This window comes from Kogia breviceps, chromosome 7, assembly GCF_026419965.1.
Source record: "Kogia breviceps isolate mKogBre1 chromosome 7, mKogBre1 haplotype 1, whole genome shotgun sequence".
Lineage (NCBI taxonomy): Eukaryota > Metazoa > Chordata > Mammalia > Artiodactyla > Physeteridae > Kogia > Kogia breviceps.
The window spans coordinates 109,136,660-109,157,994 of NC_081316.1; the positions used below are offsets into that span (position 1 = coordinate 109,136,660).

At 51.0% G+C, this 21,335-nt stretch overlaps 1 protein-coding gene across 10 annotated transcripts in view; it reads left to right on the forward strand.

Moving 5' to 3' along the window:
- The window catches only part of GRIK4 (glutamate ionotropic receptor kainate type subunit 4), a 421,209-nt gene that overhangs the window by 258,850 nt on the left and 141,024 nt on the right, over positions 1–21,335 (forward strand). For 5 of the 10 annotated variants that reach the window (XR_010841462.1, XM_067039151.1, XM_059069793.2 and 2 more), the window contains 3 exons: positions 2,838–2,935; positions 7,150–7,315; positions 17,887–18,065. Coding sequence is in view for 9 of the 10 variants with exons in the window: in XM_067039151.1 (XP_066895252.1) it covers positions 2,838–2,935; positions 7,150–7,315; positions 17,887–18,065 (443 nt within the window). In the remaining variant the exon portion in view is untranslated. The remainder of the gene's footprint in view (positions 1–2,837; positions 2,936–7,149; positions 7,316–17,886; positions 18,066–21,335) is intronic. The other 5 variants (XM_067039153.1, XM_067039158.1, XM_067039155.1 and 2 more) reach the window with 3 other exon arrangements.

Consider the following 21,335-nt stretch of genomic DNA (forward strand, 5'->3'; position numbering starts at 1 on the left):
CAAGGAGTAGGGCAGACAAAGTAGGTAGTGGGACGAACGCTGGATGGGGTCCGCAGACTTGAATACCAACGATGGCTCAGACCTTTATTAGGTGTGTGACTTTACGGGGAGTCACTTAACATCCCTAGGTTGCTGTTGCCTTATAGGTAAAATCAGGAACTAAGCTCCACCCCTGAGGCTGCTGTAGGAATAGGAATTTGATGGCCAGTGAATTTAGAGCCCCTAGCAGCCCCTAGCTACTTCTGTTCAAGCCACGGAAGTAGCTTGAACTTTGAAGAGCCTTCTTCAAAGGTAAAGCCTGTCCACGGTTACTCTGTTGCTGGGGATGGTTCTGACACTTGGTACTACTGAGTCCCCCTCAGGCACCCACTGCTGGCAACCTGTCAGTCAGCTGAGATCCACGATGTTAAAGGACCCCCGCCTGAGCCTCAGGCTGAAAGAAGACCCCAACAGATCTATCGTTTGTGTGATACATTACAGATCTGTCATTTGTGTGATAAATTACGGCACCGGGATTTGACCCCTGGTGCTCTACCCCACCGCCTGTGCCCCTTTAGAGCCATAACTTGGCCGTATGGGCCAGTGGTTAGGACTCTGCTTTAGGAGAAAGAGCGCCCAGGTTGCAGATGTGGCTTTGCAGCTGGCTCAGTAAGGATCCTTGGACTGATTCCTTAACCTCACTGTACTGACCTGACTCTTGACGTGAGGAGGAAAATGTGTCCAGAGTTGAGCTTTGAGGTTTGCAGAGAAGGACGTCTCGTAGTGAGACCGGGAACCACAGAGCATAATCCGAGGGACAGCTCTGTGGTTCTGAGCTGTGTGTGCTGAGGATTGTCCTACCTTCTCTCTCTGTCTGTTTTCTCCTTTTCTTCCCCCTTCCTTTCTGTCTGTAACATTTTCTAAAGTTAATTTTTATTGGAGTATAGTTGCTTTACAACCTTGTGTTAGTTTCTGCTGTGCAGCAAAGTGAATCAACTCTATGTATACATATATCCACTCTTCTTTAGATTTCCTTCCCATTTAGGTCACCACAGAGCATTGAGCAGAGTTCCCTGTGCTATACAGTAGGTCTGCATTAGTTACCTATTTTATACATAGTATCAGTTGTGTATATATGTCAATCCCAATCTCCCAATTCACCCAACCCCCTCCTTCCCTCCTTGGTAACCATAAGTTTGTTTTCTACATCTGTGACTCTATTTCTGCTTTGCAAATAAGTTCATCTGTAGCATTTTTCTAGATTCCACATATAAGCGATATTATACGATATTTGTCTTTGTCTTTCTGGCTTACTTCACTCTGTATGACAATCTCTAGGTCCACCCATGTTCCTGCAAATGGCATTATTTCGTTCCTTTTTATGGCTGAGTAAAATATTCCACTGTATATATGTACCACATCTTCTTTATCCATTCCTCTGTCGACGGACATTTAGGTTGCTTCCATGTCCTGGCTATTGTATAATCAAAACTACAATGAGGTATCACCTCACACCGGTCAGAATGGCCATCATCAAAAAAATCTACAAACAATAAATGCTGGAGAGGGTGTGGAGAAAACGGAACCCTCCTATACTGTTGGTGGCAATGTAAATTTGTACAGCCACTGTGCAGAGCAGTATGGAGGTGCCTTAAAAATCTAAAAATAGAACTACCATACGACCCAGCAGTCCCACTCCCGGGCCTATATCTGGAAAAAACCGTAATTCGAAAGGAGGTAGCATTTAAAAATCTTACATTCTCTCCTCTTCTGACTGCGTGTCCTACCCATCCACTCATTCATTGGAAAAACATGAACTGGCCGCTTAGAAAACCCTGTGCTGGACACCAGGGAAATTCGAAGTGGGGATTTAGAGATAAATACGTCTCAGCTCTGGCCTTTAAGAGGTTTGAAATCTAGTGAGAGGGGAAACACATTTAAACAACGAACTGAAACAGACACATTTACAAGTGTCTTAGAACAGAGGGAAAATCCATGGGCCTCGGAGCCCCAGGGAGGATGAATTCTACTTCAAGGAGCTGTGGGAGGGGTAAGGAGAAGGTGGCATTTGAGGTGCTCCTTGACAGGTGAGTGAGCGTCCGGGGTAGAGGAGGGAAGGACGCCTTCCCCATGGGGAGGTATAAGGTCACAGAGTGTGCTGGTTGGTCAGGAAGGCACGTGATGGGCTCAGGGAAGCAGGAGGGCTAGGCTCCAGGCCAGGTGAAAGGAGGGTGGCACTGAAAGATGAGGGCCCCCCCGGCCACTCATTCTCTCTCTTCCTTCTCCTCTCTCTCCTGTTCCCTTTGACTTTAGCTGAGCTGCTTTCTTCTCTCTGCCTGCATCATCCTCACTATCTTTTTTCTCTCTGCCTGTCTACCTTTTCTCCTCTCTAGACTCTCTTTCTTTCTCTTAACGGGTCGCATGCTGGCTGGCCATCCTGGGAGCTGGACCCATAGCCCCTGCAGCAGCCGTGCACCCAGCACCCATCCTGCAGGCTAGGCAGAAAGCAGAGGGGACGTGCGGGTTTCCGCTGTGCGCCTCCATCCTTTGGTGACAGCCCAGACAATTTATACACCCTGTTGGCTGAGGCCGTATGTTGTCATAACCTGGGTCATTTCCTCATTTAATACCATCCATAAACTCCAATAAAACTGTCCTGGAGCCCAGTAGTCTGGGGGAGGAGGGGCACCGGGTTTGGAAGAATAGGAGAGGGGACCAGGACGGGGACGGGGGTGGGTGGGAGGTGAGGGGCCAGCGGGGGAAGATCGGAGGACTCGAGGCCGAAGCCCACGCCCCACCTGATGAGCGCCTTGTTTCCTTTCCTGCTCCCCACGTTTTGCCCCTGCCGCTGGCTGCAGTGTGTCAGATCCTTCCCAAGGGGGTGGTCGCTGTCCTGGGACCATCCTCCAGCCCGGCCTCCAGCTCCATCATCAGCAACATCTGTGGGGAGAAGGAGGTGAGTGCTGGGCAGGGTTGGGGGACTCTCTGCAGGCTGGCAGCCTGTGCCCCGGGGCCAAAGATATCGTGGATTCTTAAGGGCTGCAAGAGTGAATCAAGGTCTGGTTGGAGTCACTACTAACATCAATACAAATAAAAGAACTGGGCCTTTGTTGGGCACTTACTTTCTGCAGGTTGCTTGCGTGGAGGGGACTCAGAGGAAGAGTTTCATAAGATTTTCAAGCTGGGCTCCTCCGAGTCTTGGGGTCCTGTGACAGGGGAAGGTGGGGTCCCTTGATGGCGGCAGCTAGACGGAGAGGCTGGTGGTCCAGGGGAGGCCAAGAGGGCAGAAGTCTGAGCTCCACAGGAACAACTACGGAGTCTCTGTTTAGATATTGGGATTCTGGGGAAGAATGCCTTTGGGGCCAGGCCTTGCTACATTTTAGTGCTGAAACAAAGTTTGAAAACTTCTGTTTCATAAGCTCTCTAGCAATCTAAAAAAGAGATTTTATTTCGCTTTCTTCTTCATTCACCAATTCCAGTGTTTACTTCTCCAAAGTGTTGGGTCCATGCCCTCTAGCTCTCGTTCCCTGGGAGATAAAGATGGTCGGAGATGAGTTTCTGAGTAATAGCCTGCTCCCTATTCTAGCAACTCTCTCCCTCCTTTTCCCCCAGAGAAAACAATCTGGAAACTTCAGAGATTCTATTGCTGGAATCTTTCCTAGTCCTTCCTGGAATCAATCAGTCCTTCCCCTTCAGATACATTCCTGGGAGACAGTGGCAAGGTGACCCCATAGCCTCCCAAGGGCCTTCTAGGCAGGTCTTTTGGGAACAGATGTAGCTTGATGGTCAGGAGCTGTGGAGGGGCAGGGCGGAGGGACAGGGGACGGAAGGGCAAAATTTGCACCTGTCCTGGGAGCCTAGAGGCTCAGCCTTCCAGAAGCGTTAGCGTTGGGAGGATCCAGTTCTTGCAGTAGGATGGGGCACCTCCTTAGTGAGCTGCCCTCACCGAGGCAGTGGAGCAATGGACAGGCCCCTGCTTACCCCCGGCGCTCTGGAAGCCACTCCTTTGATGCTCCCACTTCCCTTGTGATCAGAGGGCTTGGTCCCTGAGGCTTTGGGAAGAATATTGGTCTTCTCTGTTTTAGGAGCCCATTCTAAGAATTGTTATCAGCACAGTAGAGTGCCCTGAGGTCCTAGCTCCAGTCCTGCGATGGGTCTTACTTACCACTGCCCTGTAGGCTGAATCCTTGAGCTTCAGGCCACGGGCAGGGTCTGTGTTGACCACTCCCCACCCTTCCTCCCAGATGTCCTGAAAGATGACTCCTGAGCCAGCCCAGGCCAAAAAAGGAGCTTCTGTCCCACTGCAGTCCCTTCCAGCATCTCCCAGGCCTGGGCCCCTGCAAGTCAGACCTGATGTTTATTTTAAATCTTTCTTGCCAGGCTCCAAGTAACAGCTCAAATCTATGGCAGGTTGTTATTTTCCGGTTGCTGTGAGGTTGCCAAGACTTCGGCTGCCCATTTCCTCTTTTCTGCTCTCTCCTTTTCTCCCCCCCCCCCCGCCCACCTTCCCCAGCACACTTTCCTCACTGTCCCCTACCGTCATCCCCCCAGTCCCCACTCCAGAATGGCCTCCTCTTGGTGTTCAGCGGCTATTTTATCTCAGCGAACACATCCCTTAACCCTGCTTGGCATTTCAGGCGGGAGGTGGAGGCCCTGACTTGCACCCATCTTCCCATCCCGCCACCCCGGACCCTGTGCCGTTGACCAGCCAGGTGGGCTGTGCTGCCCAGGGAATGGCCAGACGGTTACCCCTCCTTTGTCCGGTCATGTTCCTTCCAGAGCAACCTTCCCTCTCCATTCAGATTTTGCACTTCTTCTAATATTTTATGAGGCTGAACTGCCTCACCCTGATTCCCCTCAGCTTCAGGGAAAAGAAATGGAGTTCTCACTGAGGAGTTCATTCTTTTATATGCCGCTAAGATGTCTGCAGCCCCTGTGGCTGGCTGCTTTCTGCCTTGCTGCCCTCCCCTCCGTGCTGCTCACCTCTCCATCCCCCCCTCCGCCCCTCCATGATGACTTCCGGGGATGCATTTGCACCTGCAGATCCGTTTTGGATTGATCTTTGTCCCAGAGAGAGACTCAGCAGGATTGGCCTGGCCACCCCTTCCTGGGCCTATCAGAGCAGCTGGCTGCATCCAAGCAGCCTTCAAGATGCCAGGCTGTGCTGGAGACTTCCCACCAGCTCCCCTTCCTAGGGAGGCCCCTCAGCCCTCACCCCTTGCACATACAGACCTATGAGCTTTTCCAGGAGCTGCAAGATTTGGGGAGAAAGGGGGAAGGGAATGAGAAAAGGCATTGCCTAAACACTTAGCCCACATGTTAGGAAGTGACCTAGTACATCTTTCACATACAGGGTCTCGTTTTGGTCTCCCAAAGCTCAAGAAGCACCTGTTGTTTCTCCATGTTAATGAAGCTTAGCCAGGTTAAGCAGTTTGCCCCAAATCACACAGCAGAACCCACATGCAAACCCAGGACTGTAGACTCTAAAACCCATTTTCCCGAGTCTTCACTTTCCTGAGGCTTTTGCCTGCTTCGTCTCTGGGATTGGTGGATCCAAGGGAATCTCTAAGGGTACTTTCTATGGTGGGGTAAGTTAGCTGCTGCTGGAACCCGGTAGGCTGGATGGCCACACGGGGAGGGCCTTGGGCAGAGATGCTCAGATGTGTAAGCCAGCCAGCCTGGCCACCCTGCCCCTGCCCAGCCTGGCCTCCATCTTACCCTTCTGTCACCTTTTTTTTCCTTTCAAGGTGCATGTGTTATTCATTTTAGACAGGCTGTAAGCATTGCAAAATATCAGTGGGAAGAAAGACCCCTTAGGACGCACCCCAGGTCAACGTCGCTATTTAATGTCATTACTCACCAGTCTCTCTCCCCAATTCTATGCTTTTCGGTCTCCGCTAAAGAATATTGGTTGCCCTCTCTCTGTGGTTCAAGGGCTAATCCTAGTTGAATTCAGGAATTTTCTCCCTAGTTTCTGCTAAATCTTTACCCTCCCCTCATCCCAGTCTCCGAGGAGCTCTGGTCTCTGGCTGACTTCTTCCAGAAGCTTAAAAGGATAAGGTAGAAGAATCCTACAGAGACCGTGTCAATGTCATCCCAGACTCTGGGCCAGCCCAGGCAGAGAAAACTGCTGCAATCATGTCTGAATGACCCATTCTAGGAACCAACCAACTCACCATCAGGAAGTTCTTCTTGCTGTCTACCCTAAATCTTACTCACTTTCACATCAGTCCAAACCCATGCTCACAATGATCTGGCCCTCACGCTGGGCACCAAGTGAGGATGAGGGTTGAGGTTTCAGCCCCATCTCTGATAGAGGCACAAGCAGCCTTTCTGGCTCTTCTGGGTACCAGGGTGACATAATAAAATCAAGGTGGATGGCAGCTTATTACGTTTCAACTTTCCTATTACCTACCCAATAGCCTAAGCTGCCAGTAAAGCAGCCATCCCAGCCTGTTAATATCTCTTTCCTGGAGAAGAGAGGCAGACGGCAGGGGCGGTGCCTCCCTGAAATGTCAGGAATGGACGCAGAGGGAAGCTGACACTGTCCGAATGAAGCCAAAGCAGATATTTATTTACCGGGCTCCATCCGGAGGCCCTCTGCATGGTTTCTCAGCCTGCAGCCCCTCCCCCTCCTCACGTAAGTCTATGGAGGAACCCATCCCAGGCTTTTACCCAGGATGGGAGCTGGTTTATTTATCTCTTGGCTAGGCTGGGCTGAGGGGGCCCCTCCCTTAGTCCCCAGGGCGGTGTTTTTCTCCTTTTGCCATCTCTGCTCTGATTCATTAACCACACATAAAATAATACAAGGATTATGCCTTCAAGAGCCATTTGTCTCTCTGCCCAGCAGTGGGCAGTTCTTCTGAGCATGAAGACCTATTGTTTTGTCTTCTCAGGGCCACAGACCCCAGCTCCAAGGCCCACAGTACATTTACCCAGGTCCCCAGCTGAAGGGTTTCCCATCCTGGGTCTCAAGCGTTGTCATGGATGCCACGTCATCTTCCTCCTGTGGAGTGGGTGCCCCGAGTCTTGCAAGTTCCATCTCTTGCCAGGCAAAGGTCTTTTACTCAAGAGGCCACCCAATGCAGCTTTGTCTCACTCATCCCTCTTTTCTTTCTGTCTCGCTGGTTCCGGATCTTCCCTGCTGCCCACTTTTGCTCCTCCGCCCAGGTCCCTCATTTCAAAGTGGCCCCGGAGGAGTTTATCAAGTTCCAGTTCCAGAGATTCACAACCCTGAACCTCCACCCCAGCAGCACTGACATCAGCGTGGCTGTAGCTGGGATCCTGAACTTCTTCAATTGCACCACCGCCTGCCTCATCTGTGCCAAAGCAGAATGTAAGTTTCCCCAGGCTGGCTCCCCCCCAGACGTCAGGTCGTGTTGATTTCAACCTGATTGATTCGCCCCCAGATGCAGATGATACTCCAAGAAAGGGCGGGCTCCTTCCAATCGTGGGAACGACATCCAGAGGGTCCGGGGATTCCTAAGTGTCCTTGGCTGTTTGTCCGTGTGTGTGGGTGAAAGAGCACCCTTTGCCAGAACTCCCCGTGCACGCGCGGAACCGAGAGGGGCTCAGTGACAGGGAGACTGGCCAACCACCAAGCCTTTTGGCATCTGCAAACGCAATTCCCACGTTTTCGGCCTCATTGTTAAGGAGCTACAAAAAGAGAGAGAGGGAAAATATAAACTTGGATGCATTTGTACTTGATGGGTTGAAGAGCTTCTCTCCTCGGAGAGTAGATTTTTCTGATGGAACAAGGTCCAAGGTCAATTCCCGGTAAAGCATTTTTTTATTTTTGCAAATGCAGGTTTTGGAAGTGCATTTTCTCTGTCTCTCAATTTGCGACATAAATTTAGTGTTTATGAGATTTAGCTAATTTAAGCCAGCACATTCCAGCAAATCTGTGCATCTGTCTGCTCTCGGTGACAGCTGTGCAGCACACACAGACAGGTGCTGGCTACTGGCTACCACTGGGGCCCGGAACCCGAGATGCAGGCATCTGTGTCCAGTGTGGCTCACCTGTGCAGGTCTTCCCCTGCGGGTCTGGGTGGGCTGAACTGGAAGAGATTCGCCATCTCCATAAGGCTCCTCTCGACGGCTCCTCAGAACTGCTCTGCAGTGTAAGTCCCTCCTCCACCCTGGAATCCCTACAGCATCTGAAAACAAAAGCCCCCTCCCTGCCAAGGGTCAGAACCATCTTCTTTACGGGACCTTTGCACCTCACTGACGCCACCTGTACCTTCATTCATTTATTCAACACAACGTGATTATTTGCTCTGTGCTACCCAAGAAACAAAGTAGCTGAGTCCCAACTATGTATGTTTTTTGTATACCTTATTTAATTATTACAACAACCCAGTGGGTTTGGAAATGTTGGAATTCCCCATTTTAAAGTTTAATACAATTTATAGTCCAGTTCCTCAGTCTCTCTAGCCACACGTCAAGTGCTCAATAGCCACGTGTGGACAGTACAGATATAGAACATTTCTGTCTTCACAGAAAGTGCTATTGGACAGCATTGTTTTAGATGATAAGGGTTTTGTGGACCAAGAATTTTGTGGCTAAAAAAAGAGAGAAATGTTTAGATAACACTTCGTTCTATCTCTCCCTCGTGGAGATTTTCAGCACACATTAGCATGGACACGCTGAGTTGTCCTGTGGCCAAAACAACTATTTACCTCAGCATCTTCCAAATAGGTTTGATCATATGCCCCCAAAAGGATGCTGATCTAAAAGCTCACAGGATGCTAGTATTTGATGGAACACAGCTGGGATATGTTGCATTCCACCAGGTGGCCCTCCTCATGTAGCATCCTCGCAGCATTGAAAGGTGTAACAGAATCAAGGATTCTCCCCTGGAAATTTCTGCCACAAGCCCACTCAGGCAGGACTGAACTGGCACATCCCAGGCACCCAGCGAGAATGTTGAGAGACAGAGGACAGGCTGTAAATATGCCCAGGCAAAGATTGTCCTGCAGTCCTCACCTGTGCGGGGTACAGCATCTCACCAACCAGACAGGAAGTTCTTTCTGGTGTCTAGCCACAGTCCCTCTTGCTTTGAAGCTGAGCCCTGTTTCCTCTGCTTCAGCTCTTACTGGGCTTTGGGAAGTTGTTCAGATGTTTGTTAAACGCCTGCTGTGTGCCAAGTACCATGCTAGATACTGTTGCCTCCTAGCCCAGGGCTATTTCCACTGGAATTGACATTCTCCGACATTTTAACAGTTCCTTGCAGATTGCAAAGCACTTTCACTTATGTTTTCCCACTTTACCTCCTTCTTTCCGAGTCATTCTGAGCTGAGCAAAGAGTCTTGGAGCTGCTAAGTGACTTGACTTAAGGTCACGAAGCTGGTACATGACAAAACCAAGACTCTTAACTCCAGTCCTCCGACTATGAGCCAGGGCTTCCTCCTCCGAGGCCCCTCCCACCCTCCTGGGCTGCACCGGCAGACTCAGAGGAGTGGCTCAGGGTGGGCTCTACCCAGCAGGCACAGTGTCCTTTGAAGGGCAGAGATCTCCCTGGAACAGTGTGTCCCCTTGCTCCGTTGAGTGGCGTGCGGGATGGCTGAGCACAAAGTTCTGGAGAGGATGAGCCTGCCCAAGTGCTAGAGAGGCTGGCCCACGTCCCAGGGGAGACGCGTCAACCACACGGTGCTGCTTGGAGGACTCATCTATGGAGGCTGCTGAGTGACTCTGGCCCCACCTACCGGGGGGAGGGAAGGTGGGACAGAGCAGGAGTTCAAGGGCAAAGAGGATTCAAAATCTAATCAAAGGCTGAAGAAATGAGGGACTGAAGGGAAATGCAGTTCAGAGCTTGGGAGGAGACACTCTTCCATCTTCCTTATTTTTTTTTTTTTTTTTTTTTTTTTTTTTTTTGCGGTATGCGGGCCTCTCACTGTTGTGGCCTCTCCCATTGCGGAGCACAGGCTCTGGACGCGCAGGCCCAGCGGCCATGGCTCACGGGCCCAGTTGCTCCGCGGCATGTGGGATCCTCCCGGACCAGGGCACGAACCCGTGTCTCCTGCATCGGCAGGCGGATTCTCAACCACTGCGCCACCAGGGAAGCCCCATCTTCCTTATTAATGCAGGGCCAAGAGACACTGCAAGTCGAATTAGGAACAGGAATCTAATACTATTTTCCTGCTGTCAAAATTAAGCATAACAGAGATCATTCCCTGGGGAATCATACCATGTACTCTCGTTCTTCCCCAAAGTAGATTTTCAATAAGCAGGTTTTGGACCAAGTAGAGTTGTACTGTGGATTACATTAGTTTTCTTTAATGGGGGAAAAAAAAAATAGAACATCTCTGCAAGTACCTAGTTCTAGTGAGGCTGGGGGAGGAGAAGTGAGGAGCCCAGGCACGGCCATCTGGTCAACCCCGTGGAGCCTGGGGAGGGGCAGAGTTTGCTGTTAGGGGACTTCCTAGGAAAGTTGGGGTTCCCCACTACTGTCCTCAAGGCCCCTTTGGTGAGCCCTGCCACAGAGTTACCTTTTGAGACACTCAGGCTGGGCCCAGAGCCTTTCACTCTTCGTGGTCACAAGTATAATATGCCATGTATTTTCCTGGTATCATTGTACATAGCTCAAATCAACTTTTTTTTCAGGCTTGCTTTGGTGTTTCTAAGTATTTTAATGTCCTTTTTTTGGTGGCTACATGTCCTGAGCCCCTAGACCCTCTGCTGTTTATGTGCTACCTGTGTGATCTTGGCAAAGCGACTTAGGCACTCGCTAGCCTCTGTTGTCTCATCTATAAAATGAGGATGAGGCTTCCTCCCTCCCAGGGTGGTTGAGGGGATAAAATAGGACGACACACAGTATATAACAGCGTCCACACCTAGGGAACACATAGCACACATGGTTTTAACTCTCTTTCCTTCCTGGAATCCCTTTTGAACAAGGCCGGGTCAGGACCTGCAGTGGCGTGACCAGAGTTCCGCTCTGTCCTTGTAACACCCCTGTGTTGGCTAAACTCGGTCCAGATGTTGGAGAGGAGAGACTCTGGTCTCCGGAGGAGACTCCGCACTCCGGAGGAAGTGCGGCTGAAAAGAAATGCAGGCTGGTTCAGTAAAATGGGAACCGTCTTTGCAGGCAAACCAAGCTGCTCCACCACTCATGAGCTGTGTGATGTGAAGCAGGTCACTCTACCTCTCTGAGCTTTAGTTCCCTCCCATGTGAAGTGGGGATAATAATGCCTCTCAGGGTGATTGGGTGGAAGGTATCTGGGCCCAGAATGTAACACACATTTAATTACTGTTACTTTATCCTGCAACCCTGGTTGTGGCAGTAGCGGGTGGAGGACTGGTGTGTCGGGAATGATACCCAGAGTCCCGCGTGAGTAGCTGGGGACAAGGGGGTCAGTAGTTGGCCTTTCTAGTGCCACCCCCCCAGGAGGCACTGTGAGAGGCCTTTTGCTTACGGTGATACAAATTAACCACTTACGGAACACTTACTGTATAACAAACACTCTGCTAAGGGTTTGAAATTATCTCATTTAAACCTCACACTAGCCATATAAGATGGGCTCTATAGAAATTTTTATTATATGTGTGAAGAAAAGAGAGATTAAGTCCATTTTCATGGTCACATGGTTCTTGTTACCTCCTCTCCCTGCATCTCCAAACACTGTGGAAGAGACAGAAGCGAGGGACCATTTTTCCTATTTTATGGGAGGACTGAGGCCTTCCCAGGCAACTCAAGTGGTGAATCAGAGGCCAGAACTTGGAATCGGAAACCTGGGTTTGGACCTTGGCCAGTTAGTTCTGTGATCTGTCCCAGCATCTCTCCTGCTGCAGTGATTTGGTCTCTACCCAGGAATAAGGATAATACCTGCTTCCAGGGCACTTGTAGGGTTAAATCAACAGTATGTGAAGAAACTTGGGAAACACTGAAGGCAGTTCTCAGGGCAGGGGTGCCTCCTGGGCCCCAGTAATTAATAAACCAACAAACACCCTGAAGTGGAGAGGCCGAGGGGAGCGCAGAGGGCAGGTTCTCCCCACACCTATCCTTGCCGTCAGAGAAGGGGGCAGCCTCCATGGCCGAGCAAGGCAGCAGGTGGGCCTCCTGGGGCTGAGAAGTCTCAGCCTGCTCCTGCATCCCCTCTCTGTCTCCTCCTCTGGGCCCCGTGGTCTGGCCCTTTCTGCCCTTTCTTGGGGCCAAGCCCAGGTGTGGGGTAGGACAAAACCAAGAAGCAGGTGAAATACGTACGTCGTTCGAGCATTTGAATTTGTTCCATGCCCCTGCCCCGCTGACAACACCTCGGACCCTCACTCCTCTCTCTCCGTCAGAATCTGTTCCCTGGAAAACCAGGACGTGAAAACCGTACACCCGAGGCACTTGCACCTGGCAGGGGGAGGGGACTGGAGATGTACCAGGTTTAGGGCACGGTGCATGGCGGTGAACTCACATCGTCTCCCTAAATCCTCGCCCTAATCTTCTGGTCGGCGTTCCATCACTGCCTCCCACAAGATTTTTAAAGAGTCACCCCTGCCGGGAATATTAACATTTTCCAGAATCAAAGCTTGCAGCCCAGGGAATCAGCCGGTGGAGAGGAGGGGTGCCCGTTGACATGATTATGTATTCTTAATTTTTGATACAAAGGTCCTCTGTGTCCCCTGCAGACCCATCCCTTAGGCGTTTGTGTCCTTGTCCTGCAGACCTGTGTACCCCCTGCTGTGCCTTTCTCAGCCTCTCCGTCCTTTTCCTCCCCGCCCCACCTGGCCCCTGGGTCCCAGTCCCAGAAGCCAGTCTCCCTCCTTCTTCCTAGAACAGCCAGCCTACTGGGTTTCACATCCATCCATCCCATTGCATACTGAGCGAGACTAAGGTTCCCCAGGTCCCGCTCAGCCTTGGCCTCAGCAGGAGACTCGCTGCTGGGCCAAGGGCCCCTCAGGAGAAGAGGGTCATGGTGGAGGTTGAGGGGAAGCAGGGAGAGAGCAGCTTTTAACCCCTCTGGTGGCAGCTGCCTTTGGCAAATCCCTTAGTTCCATGAAACAGATAGAGGTGAGGAGAATGACAATTGGAAAATGTCAAACTGCACTGAAAAACTCTAATCTTCTTTATGTAACCAAACCACTTTTCCTTTTCTGCAGATGCTTTCTGCTACCTAGAATTTTTAAAAAAGGGTCCTTTTCTGATTCATAAAGACTCTCTGGGCTGGAAAGCCATCAACATTTTTGTAGTTCAACTTTCCGACCCCTGGTTTCATTCCCTCTACAACCATGCTCAACTGGGTGGGCCTTCAGTCTTTCCTTGACTACCTCCAGCAATGGGGAACTCACTCCCTCCTGATGCAGCCCACTGCCTCTTTAGATGGTTCCAACAGAGCTTCTTATGATAGCTAAGTGTGTCCCCCTGCGACTTCCATGCATTCATTATTCCTGGGGTTAGCCCTTGACTACAACTCCAGAGCAAGTCTGTCTTATGACGGCCCTTCCCCTCTTCCTCAGACCAGGCACCCACTTCCTTCAGTGGCTCCTCAAGTGACGTGGTGTCTGTTCCCACCTGGCAGTGCTGCCCCCCTGATCTGTTAGGCTGCAGAGTCTCTCTCTTCCCTCGGTGGTCTGTGTTCAGTCCACCAGCAAGCGCTGTGCACCCTACCTCACGGTGGGGATGAGCCGAGGAGTTTGAAATAGGAGCCCTGTCTAACACTTGAAATAATTACAGTACATGTTATCTATCGTAATACATGCATATATATGCATAAGCATATGCTATCAAATGTTTCATATGGTTTATAACCAAGGGCTGTATTCTGTGAATTGGATAATAAATCCTGTGTGAGTTGGGAGAAGAGAGAAGTGGGTGGGGGCTGGAGATCGGAGAGAGGGTTTGGGGGAGGAGATGGGGCGAAGGACCATTGGGATGTGAGTGAGTGGGGGAGGGGGGGGCGGATGGAAGCCAGGTTTGGGAGGCGCCTTCTGGGTGACAGACACTGTTCTGCTGACTTGCCGTCCTCTGACTCCCCCTGTAAGGCAGTCCTGACCCTTACCTCACAGATGAGGACATGGAGGGGCAGAGGGGCAGAGAGAACGGCTCGCACTAGCTAACCTACGGGCGGTGCAGGAGCTGGGGTTCACGGCCCACCTGGCGCTCTTTCTGTTACTTCAGGGGCAGTGCAGCCCGGGAAAGGCAGTGACTGGGTAGGAGATCCTGGGGGCGGTTGCGGACCTCCCAGGGACTCGCTGCCCTTCTCCCCTGCCCTCCCCTGGGCCTTCCCTGCCTCCCAGCAAAGTGTTGGATGAGAAGGGGAAGGGATGCTGCTTCCTGGTTTAAAAGGCAGCAGAGGACCCCAAGGGGCAGCGGGGGCTGGGGCATGTGCTCATGGATTAGAGCAGGGTCCTCAGTTTCCCTGACACGTTGGGGCTCTTTTACCTGGGAGCTCAGTGCACCTGCCTGCTTGAAAGGGATGGAGGGTCCCTGGGCTGCCTTTGCCAGGCTGCTCCGTGCTGTGGGTAATTGTACTGTCACTCCCCAGTCTTTTGTCTTCTCCCACTGAATTTCATTGCCCATCTGAAGGATCCCAGGGGATTTGGCCTCTCTCCCCGTCAGGCTCCAAAGATTCTCCCTGCTGCACTCCAGGCCCTATGGGGGTTCTTCACACACACCATTCCTCCGTTACTCATACCTCCAGATGCTCCCTGAGAGCATGCCCTGACAGATCTTTCCTTGAGCCAAGCAGATGGCCAAGACTTCAGCAGCTCCAGCTCTGTGGCCTCCCCGAACTCCTCGTCCTTTGGATCGGGTGCTCAGACCTTTGTCCAAGTGGGATTTTGCTTTTCCCATCATCTCTGAGAAGATGTGAATATTCTCTCCATTTTACAGATAGGACACAGTGGAGCTGCCCCATAGGAAACCAAATTTTCAGGCCACCAAACAAAATAGGGATATCCTTTGGGTTGTTTTTTTTTTTTTTAATTTTTATTGGAGTATAGTTGATTTACAATGTTGTGTTAGTTTCAGGTGTACAGCAAAGTGAATCAGTTATGCATCTATCCACTCTTTTTTAGATTCTTTTCCCATGCAGGCCATTACAGAGTATTGAGTAGAGTTCCCTGTGCTCTACAGCAGGTCCTTATTAGTTGTCTATTTTATATATGGTAGTGGGGATATGATTTGAACTTTGCCATAGACTTAGCTACAGGTTCCTGGCCTCTAAGCTCCTGAGGGCAGGGTCTGTACCTGATCCATCATCTCTGCTGATGTGCTGTTGGCCGGGTGCCGGGCCCTTAGGACAGTGAGTGCTGGATGAACAGATGTGTCCCTTCCTCCTTCTTCCTCTGCCTCACTGAGCCACCATTCCTGACCTTTGGGGTCTTGTGGGGATGAGTAGACACAAAAGAAGTAACCCTGATTCTACGCATATGCCAGTTCCAAGTGTGCTTTCACATAGGATCTCAGTGAATTCTCACCTGTTATGCCCATTTGACAGATGAAGAGTGGAGCCTTGAAGAGGTTAGATGGTTCTCAAGGTCACACAGCCAGCGAGGGTTGACCCTGAGCTTGAATCCAGATCTTCTGCATCCGGGTTGGCAGGAAGAGCCCTGGCAGCATCAGTGCGATGGAAGCCGGTGGTGAGGGGCTGGGAGGGGCACCGATAGCAGCAGGGGGTCTGTACAAGCCTCTATGGAGGCCTGTTTGGGAAGGAAGGAAAGGCCAACCCGATGCTGGGCTTGCACCGCCTGGGTTTCTGAAGCCGCTCTGTGAATAGCAGGCCCTCCGGGGGCTCCCTGCTCCCTGACGCAGCCTCCGGCTCCTGGGACCACCTTCTCAGGACCCGGGAGACGGGAGTTAGGGATTGACCCCACCTTCCGGAGCTCCAGTCTCCATCGTGCCAGGCCCGTGGGCTCTACCCTGCTCCCTTGTCCTCGTTAACACGGCACACCAAGGCTTCCCCGCCAAAGCCCAGAGACGCGTGTCTCCAGGCCTCCCTGGGTTCTGTGCCTGCTGCTTCCTGCTGCATTTTATCCTAAGAGGCAGTCTGTCTCAGGGGAAGAGGGTTGGATGGAGATGAGAAAATGGGGATTCTGGTCCCAGCTGTGTTCCTGGGCACATCCTGTCATCTCTCTGCAAAATGAAGGGAGGTGCTACGAATGCTCTTCAGATGCCCCCCCATCTTACCTTTTGGTTCTCAAGGGTCAGGAGGGGGCGTGACCTGAGCAGGGAGGGTCATATTCGTGACATCTCTGCATTTCGTATTCCTTTAACCAGTACCGACACCAAGCACTGGGATCTTTGGTTAGAAAGCAGCCCTTCCCGGGCCATCCCCAGCGTGTGCAGACTGTGTCTGGGAGAGTTATTCCTCCCCTGCCTCGTGTTCGCCTCTGGGCTGTGGGATTCGAATACTTTATAGGATCCTTGGGAGGACTTAAATGAGATGAGCCATTAAAATGTTTAGCCCGTTACCTGGAACACAATAAGAATTCAATAAATGGAACTCTTATCATTGATTGGCTTTTGAGAGCAAATGCCTATAGGTCTCTTTCCATTGGAATTGAGACTGCTGTCTTCTCAGGAGACCTCCCACCCGACCACACACCCTCCTCCTGGCCTGCCTTTTCAGAGACAAAGCAGGATTAAGACCTTTGTGTCTCCGCGACATCTTTCTGGAATTCCTCTTCCGTATGCTGGACGGCAAATAGCGAGGGAGGAGGACAGTCTTCAGCGCACAATCCCAGTTTCTGTTTTGTTCTGGTCCCACATGATTGCCTGCTGGAATGCAATTCAAGACCTGTTCTTTCATAATCATAATATATAGTACCTTGTCTCAGTGCAGCCCTGGTGCTCTGAGGAGTTCAAAGGGTTTCGCTAGACCTGTTTTCTGGGCCTTGTGACCTTGAGGGAATTTCTCCCCGACCTCCACCACGGAAATAAAGGCTGGATGTAACATTTATGAGGGTTTACCATGTGCGAGGTTCTGGCCTAAGCACTTGGCGTGTTACTTCATTTAATCTTCTCCACAGCCCTGAGCTCTGGCCGCCGATATTACAGGCACACCTCGTTTTACTGCGCTTCCCAGATGCTGCTTTTTTACAAATGGAAGGTCTGTGGCAACCCTGCCTCAAGCAAGTCTATCGGTGCCATTTTTCCAACAACATTTGCTCACTACGTGTCTCTGTGTCACATTTTGATAATTCTCACCATATTTCAAACTTTTTCGTTATCGTTGTATTTGTTATGTGATTGGTGATTTTTGATGTTACTCTTGCAAAAAGATTACGACCCACTGAGAGCTCAGATGATGGTTGGCCTTTTTAAGCAATAAAACATTTTTAAATTAAAGTATGTACATTGCTTTTTTTAGACATAATGTTATCGCACATTTAACAGACTACATACAGTATAGTGTAAACATAACTTTTATATGCACCAGGAAACCAAAAAAGTCTTGTGACTCGCTTAATGGCGGTGGTGTGGGACCAAACGCGCAATATCTCCGAGGTCTGCCTGTATTCTCATTTCTCAGATGAGCAACTGAGGTCAAGAGACCCAGCCACATGAGGTCACCCAGTGAGCAAGTGGCTAAGTTAGGGAAAGAAACCCAGGCCCGGTGGTCTCTGAACACAGGTCTTGGCTGCTGGACAGCAATGCCCCCAGGGCCGCGAGAAGGAGTGGGGATTCTCTTGTCCGGCTCAAGGGAGCCTCATTCTCTGCTTTAAAAGAGCATTCCCCAGGGAGTCGGGGTGGGGGGAGGGCCCTGGGCGCTGAAGAGGGTTCTTTTCATTTGAGATGGGGTGACAGGACTCCCCAGAGGTCAAGAGACTCGCTCAGGTTAGGATGTGGCTGCTTAACCGACAGGGGCAGCCCCGCGACCCTGACTCCGGCCCGAGTCTTCGCCTGTCCTGCTTTGGCTCCCGTGTCTCCCGAGGCAGCGCCGTGGACCCTCAGGGGCTTTGTCCTCTCTTCCCCTGCAGGCCTTTTAAACCTCGAGAAGCTGCTCCGGCAATTCCTGATCTCCAAGGACACACTCTCGGTCCGGATGCTGGATGACACTAGGGACCCCACCCCACTCCTCAAGGAGATCCGGGACGACAAGACAGCCACCATCATCATCCATGCCAACGCCTCCATGTCCCACACCATCCTCCTGAAGGTGGGCGCCGGGCCGGGCAGGTACTGGTGGGCGCCGAGCAGCCTCCCCCTCCCCCTCCCCCTCCCCCTCCCTCTGAGCTGGCACTCTGCTCCCTTCTTGCCGTGGGCATCCTCCGGGGTCGAGGCTGAAGGAGGCTGGGGCTGGACCCCTGACCCTGACAAACCTCTGTGCGCTTCAGTTTCAGTGGACAGCTCCTGAGAGCTAAAAGGAGAAAGCAGGGTGATGGCAATGTCATAGAAACATGTAGCTCATGGCACAACAGGGCAGCCACCAGCTGAAACACTGGCCAAGCCTAGACCTGCCAGGGGCTCTGTGGTCCAGGGGTTCCTAGGAGGGGCTAGGGTGGTGGGGTGGGCCACTTGGGGACTTGGGACAGAGGCTATTTGCCAAGAGGAGTAGAAGCATCTCCATATTTTGACAAGCAGGGCAGTCACATCCACGTGTATTACTGAATATCGGGCCTGTGGGTAACCCTTACACGTGTCCTACAGTTCACCAAGTGCTGTCATGCAATTTCTCAGTGTAATCCTCTCCATGACCACGTGAGGTGGGCGTGGTATCTTCCCTTGGCAGATGAAGAAACTGAGACTCTGCGAGCTGAGCAGCTTTGTCCAAGGCCCGGCCCTGTGAAGAGCAGAGCAAAGCTTCCATTGGTTCTCTTATCAGCAAATCAGCCCATTTCTTCTACCCGCGGGGACACAGAGGGGCAGGGGGCTAGCCCCTGAATCAACATATACACGTGGAAAGGGAGAAAGAGAGAGAGAGAGAGAGAGAGAGAGAGAGAGAGAGAGAGAGAGAAGTCAATGCCTGGGGGTCCACTCTGGACAAACAGCTGCAAAGCTGCAAATTGCTGGGCATCTTTGGAATCATTGGCTCCACTTCCTGGGCTTGTGGCTTGGCCAGGCAAGCAGCCCCAGAAAGAGTAGACCCTGCTTCCAGGCTCCGCCATGGCTCTGGCAGCTCCCCCAGCCTCTCCACTCTCCAGGCACATTGGCCTCTTCTAATGCCATTTTAATTGCACATTTAAGCGCAACCCGCCATCTTCCAGTGGGGGAGTGAGGTTCCTCATTAACCTCTGCCGAACCATGAGGAGGCCGGCAGACACGCGATGATTCTCTCTTCCTCTCCTTCCCTCGCTGTCTCCTAACCTCCCCACCCCAGCTAGTTTTGTCTCAGAATTAATAAGGGATTAGAATGAGTTCTCTGAGTACTGCGGGCTGTCCCTTCAGCCTGTTGCTATAGTAATTTTCCGCAGCTCCAAGCCCACGTCTGTCTGTGTGGGTATACCCAACTCACACACTCAAACACAGAATTTTTCTCTTTCTCCTTCTTCTCTTATGTCCGGAGCTATGATCAAGGAAGTCATCAAAGACAGAAAAGCTCCTCTAAGTTTCAGGGCATGAGAGATAAAGGCTGAGGAGTTCTCAGGAAGGTGGGCAGTAGGGAGTGAGATCGATTTCCCTCAGTCCCCTTGCCAGGGGCGGGTCGGAACCTACGGTAGCTGGTTCCTGCCTGGACGGGCCCCCGGTGGAAGTCTTTTAGGCTCAGCCCTTGCCCAGGAATATTTTATCGCTCTCAGCATATGCAGTTGCCTCCCCCCTCTTTTGAATATGTGTATTTCATTGTTGAAATTTAGGAAAGTACAGAAAAGCACAAAGAAAAAAATAAACATCATTCACAATTCCATCACCCAGAGAGAACCACTATTAAATTTTGATGTCTAGCCTTTCTGCCTTCACAGACACATTTTTTCCTTTTCTACAATTATTATCACACGGCACACACTCTTTGGAAAACTGGATTTTTTTTCTACTTAATAATATGCCATGCATTTTTCTCATGTCATTGCATATTTTTCTACCAATATTTTAATGGCTGCATCATTTCCTATCACATGGATGTACCATAATTTATTTAATCATCCTTTATTGTTGGAGATACAGGTTGTTTTCAATCTTCGCTATAATAAATAATGCTGGGATGCACATCTTTGTACATAAATGCAAATTCATGAATATTTTCTGAGCATAAATTTCTAGGAGTGGAATTACTGTGTTAAAGGTATGCATGCTTTTCAGGATTTTGATACGATTTGCCAGATTGCCTTTTAGAAAGGCTGTAAGGATTTCTTTCCACTCCCACCAGCAGCATATAGGTGTCTTATAGCACCCTTGCCAATACTGGGTATTTTCATTAAAAATGCCTTTATTTATTTTTTTTTTATGGCTGTGCATTTGAAGGAAATTCCCTTGTAATGATCATTATTAGCAAATGGTTCTGCTGGGTGCAGGCTTTCCTGAGGCCACCTGTCAGACTCAGCCCTTGTGACCTTGGAACCAAATCCATCAGTGACCAGCGAGGTTTCGGGAAACCTTGTTCCCATTTGAATTCCTAGCAGCCCCAGCCAGGCCGGCCCTGCCTCCGTCCTGGACTCAGTCTGCATGTTTCCCTGGAGCTCCAGACTCCTCTTTCACGGGGCTACAACCCGGCCTTGAGGAGCCTCAGGGAGGATGAACTCAGTTTGGGAAGCAGTGTGACAGAGGGTGTACGGAGCTTCTGGGAGTCTCGGTGTGCACTCCTGAGCCTGGCCCCAGCGCTAGACAGCACTCCGCTGCCTCTTGATTTCAGGAAGATTTCCAGAGTAATCCCCTACTTTATTGAGCGGCTGTTCTGGCAACGAACTCCATGTTTACCCAGAATTCAGGTCTTAAAAACCAAGGATCTCTTGTCTCTTATTTTTAGGACAGCAGATTTCACAAAGTGCGTTTTAACCATCTGACGGTGTCCTCTCCCAGCCCCCTGCCCCCAGCCCATCCCTGTAACCCGGGGACTCTCGCTGGCCTAGGCAGTGGTGAGAGGCAAGGACATTATTATACGGACAGCAGTGGGGGAGGGAAGGGATGGAGGTGAGCATCGTGCCCCACCGTCTTCTTGGAACTGGAGGAGGCAACGTAGCTTTGCTGGAAGAAGGAGGAGCCTCCCGTCAGGCTCCTTGGGCTCTATCTCTATCAGGACCGCCCCCCCCCCCATGTAATCTTGCCCCAGGCATTTGTTTCCCATTGGAATGGCAGTGATATAATTACCCTGGCCTGTCCTTCAAGGAGCCTGTGAAGGTGCCTGTGAGAATTCTCACAAGGTTATTGGAGTTCCTTGGAGGATCAACACGATGTAAGGGGAAAATTTAATCATCCCTGGCCTTTTTCCCCCCATGCACCTCAGTAGTCATGACAAAAACGGTTTCCCAGGGGCCCAGGGCTGTGGGCTACATGA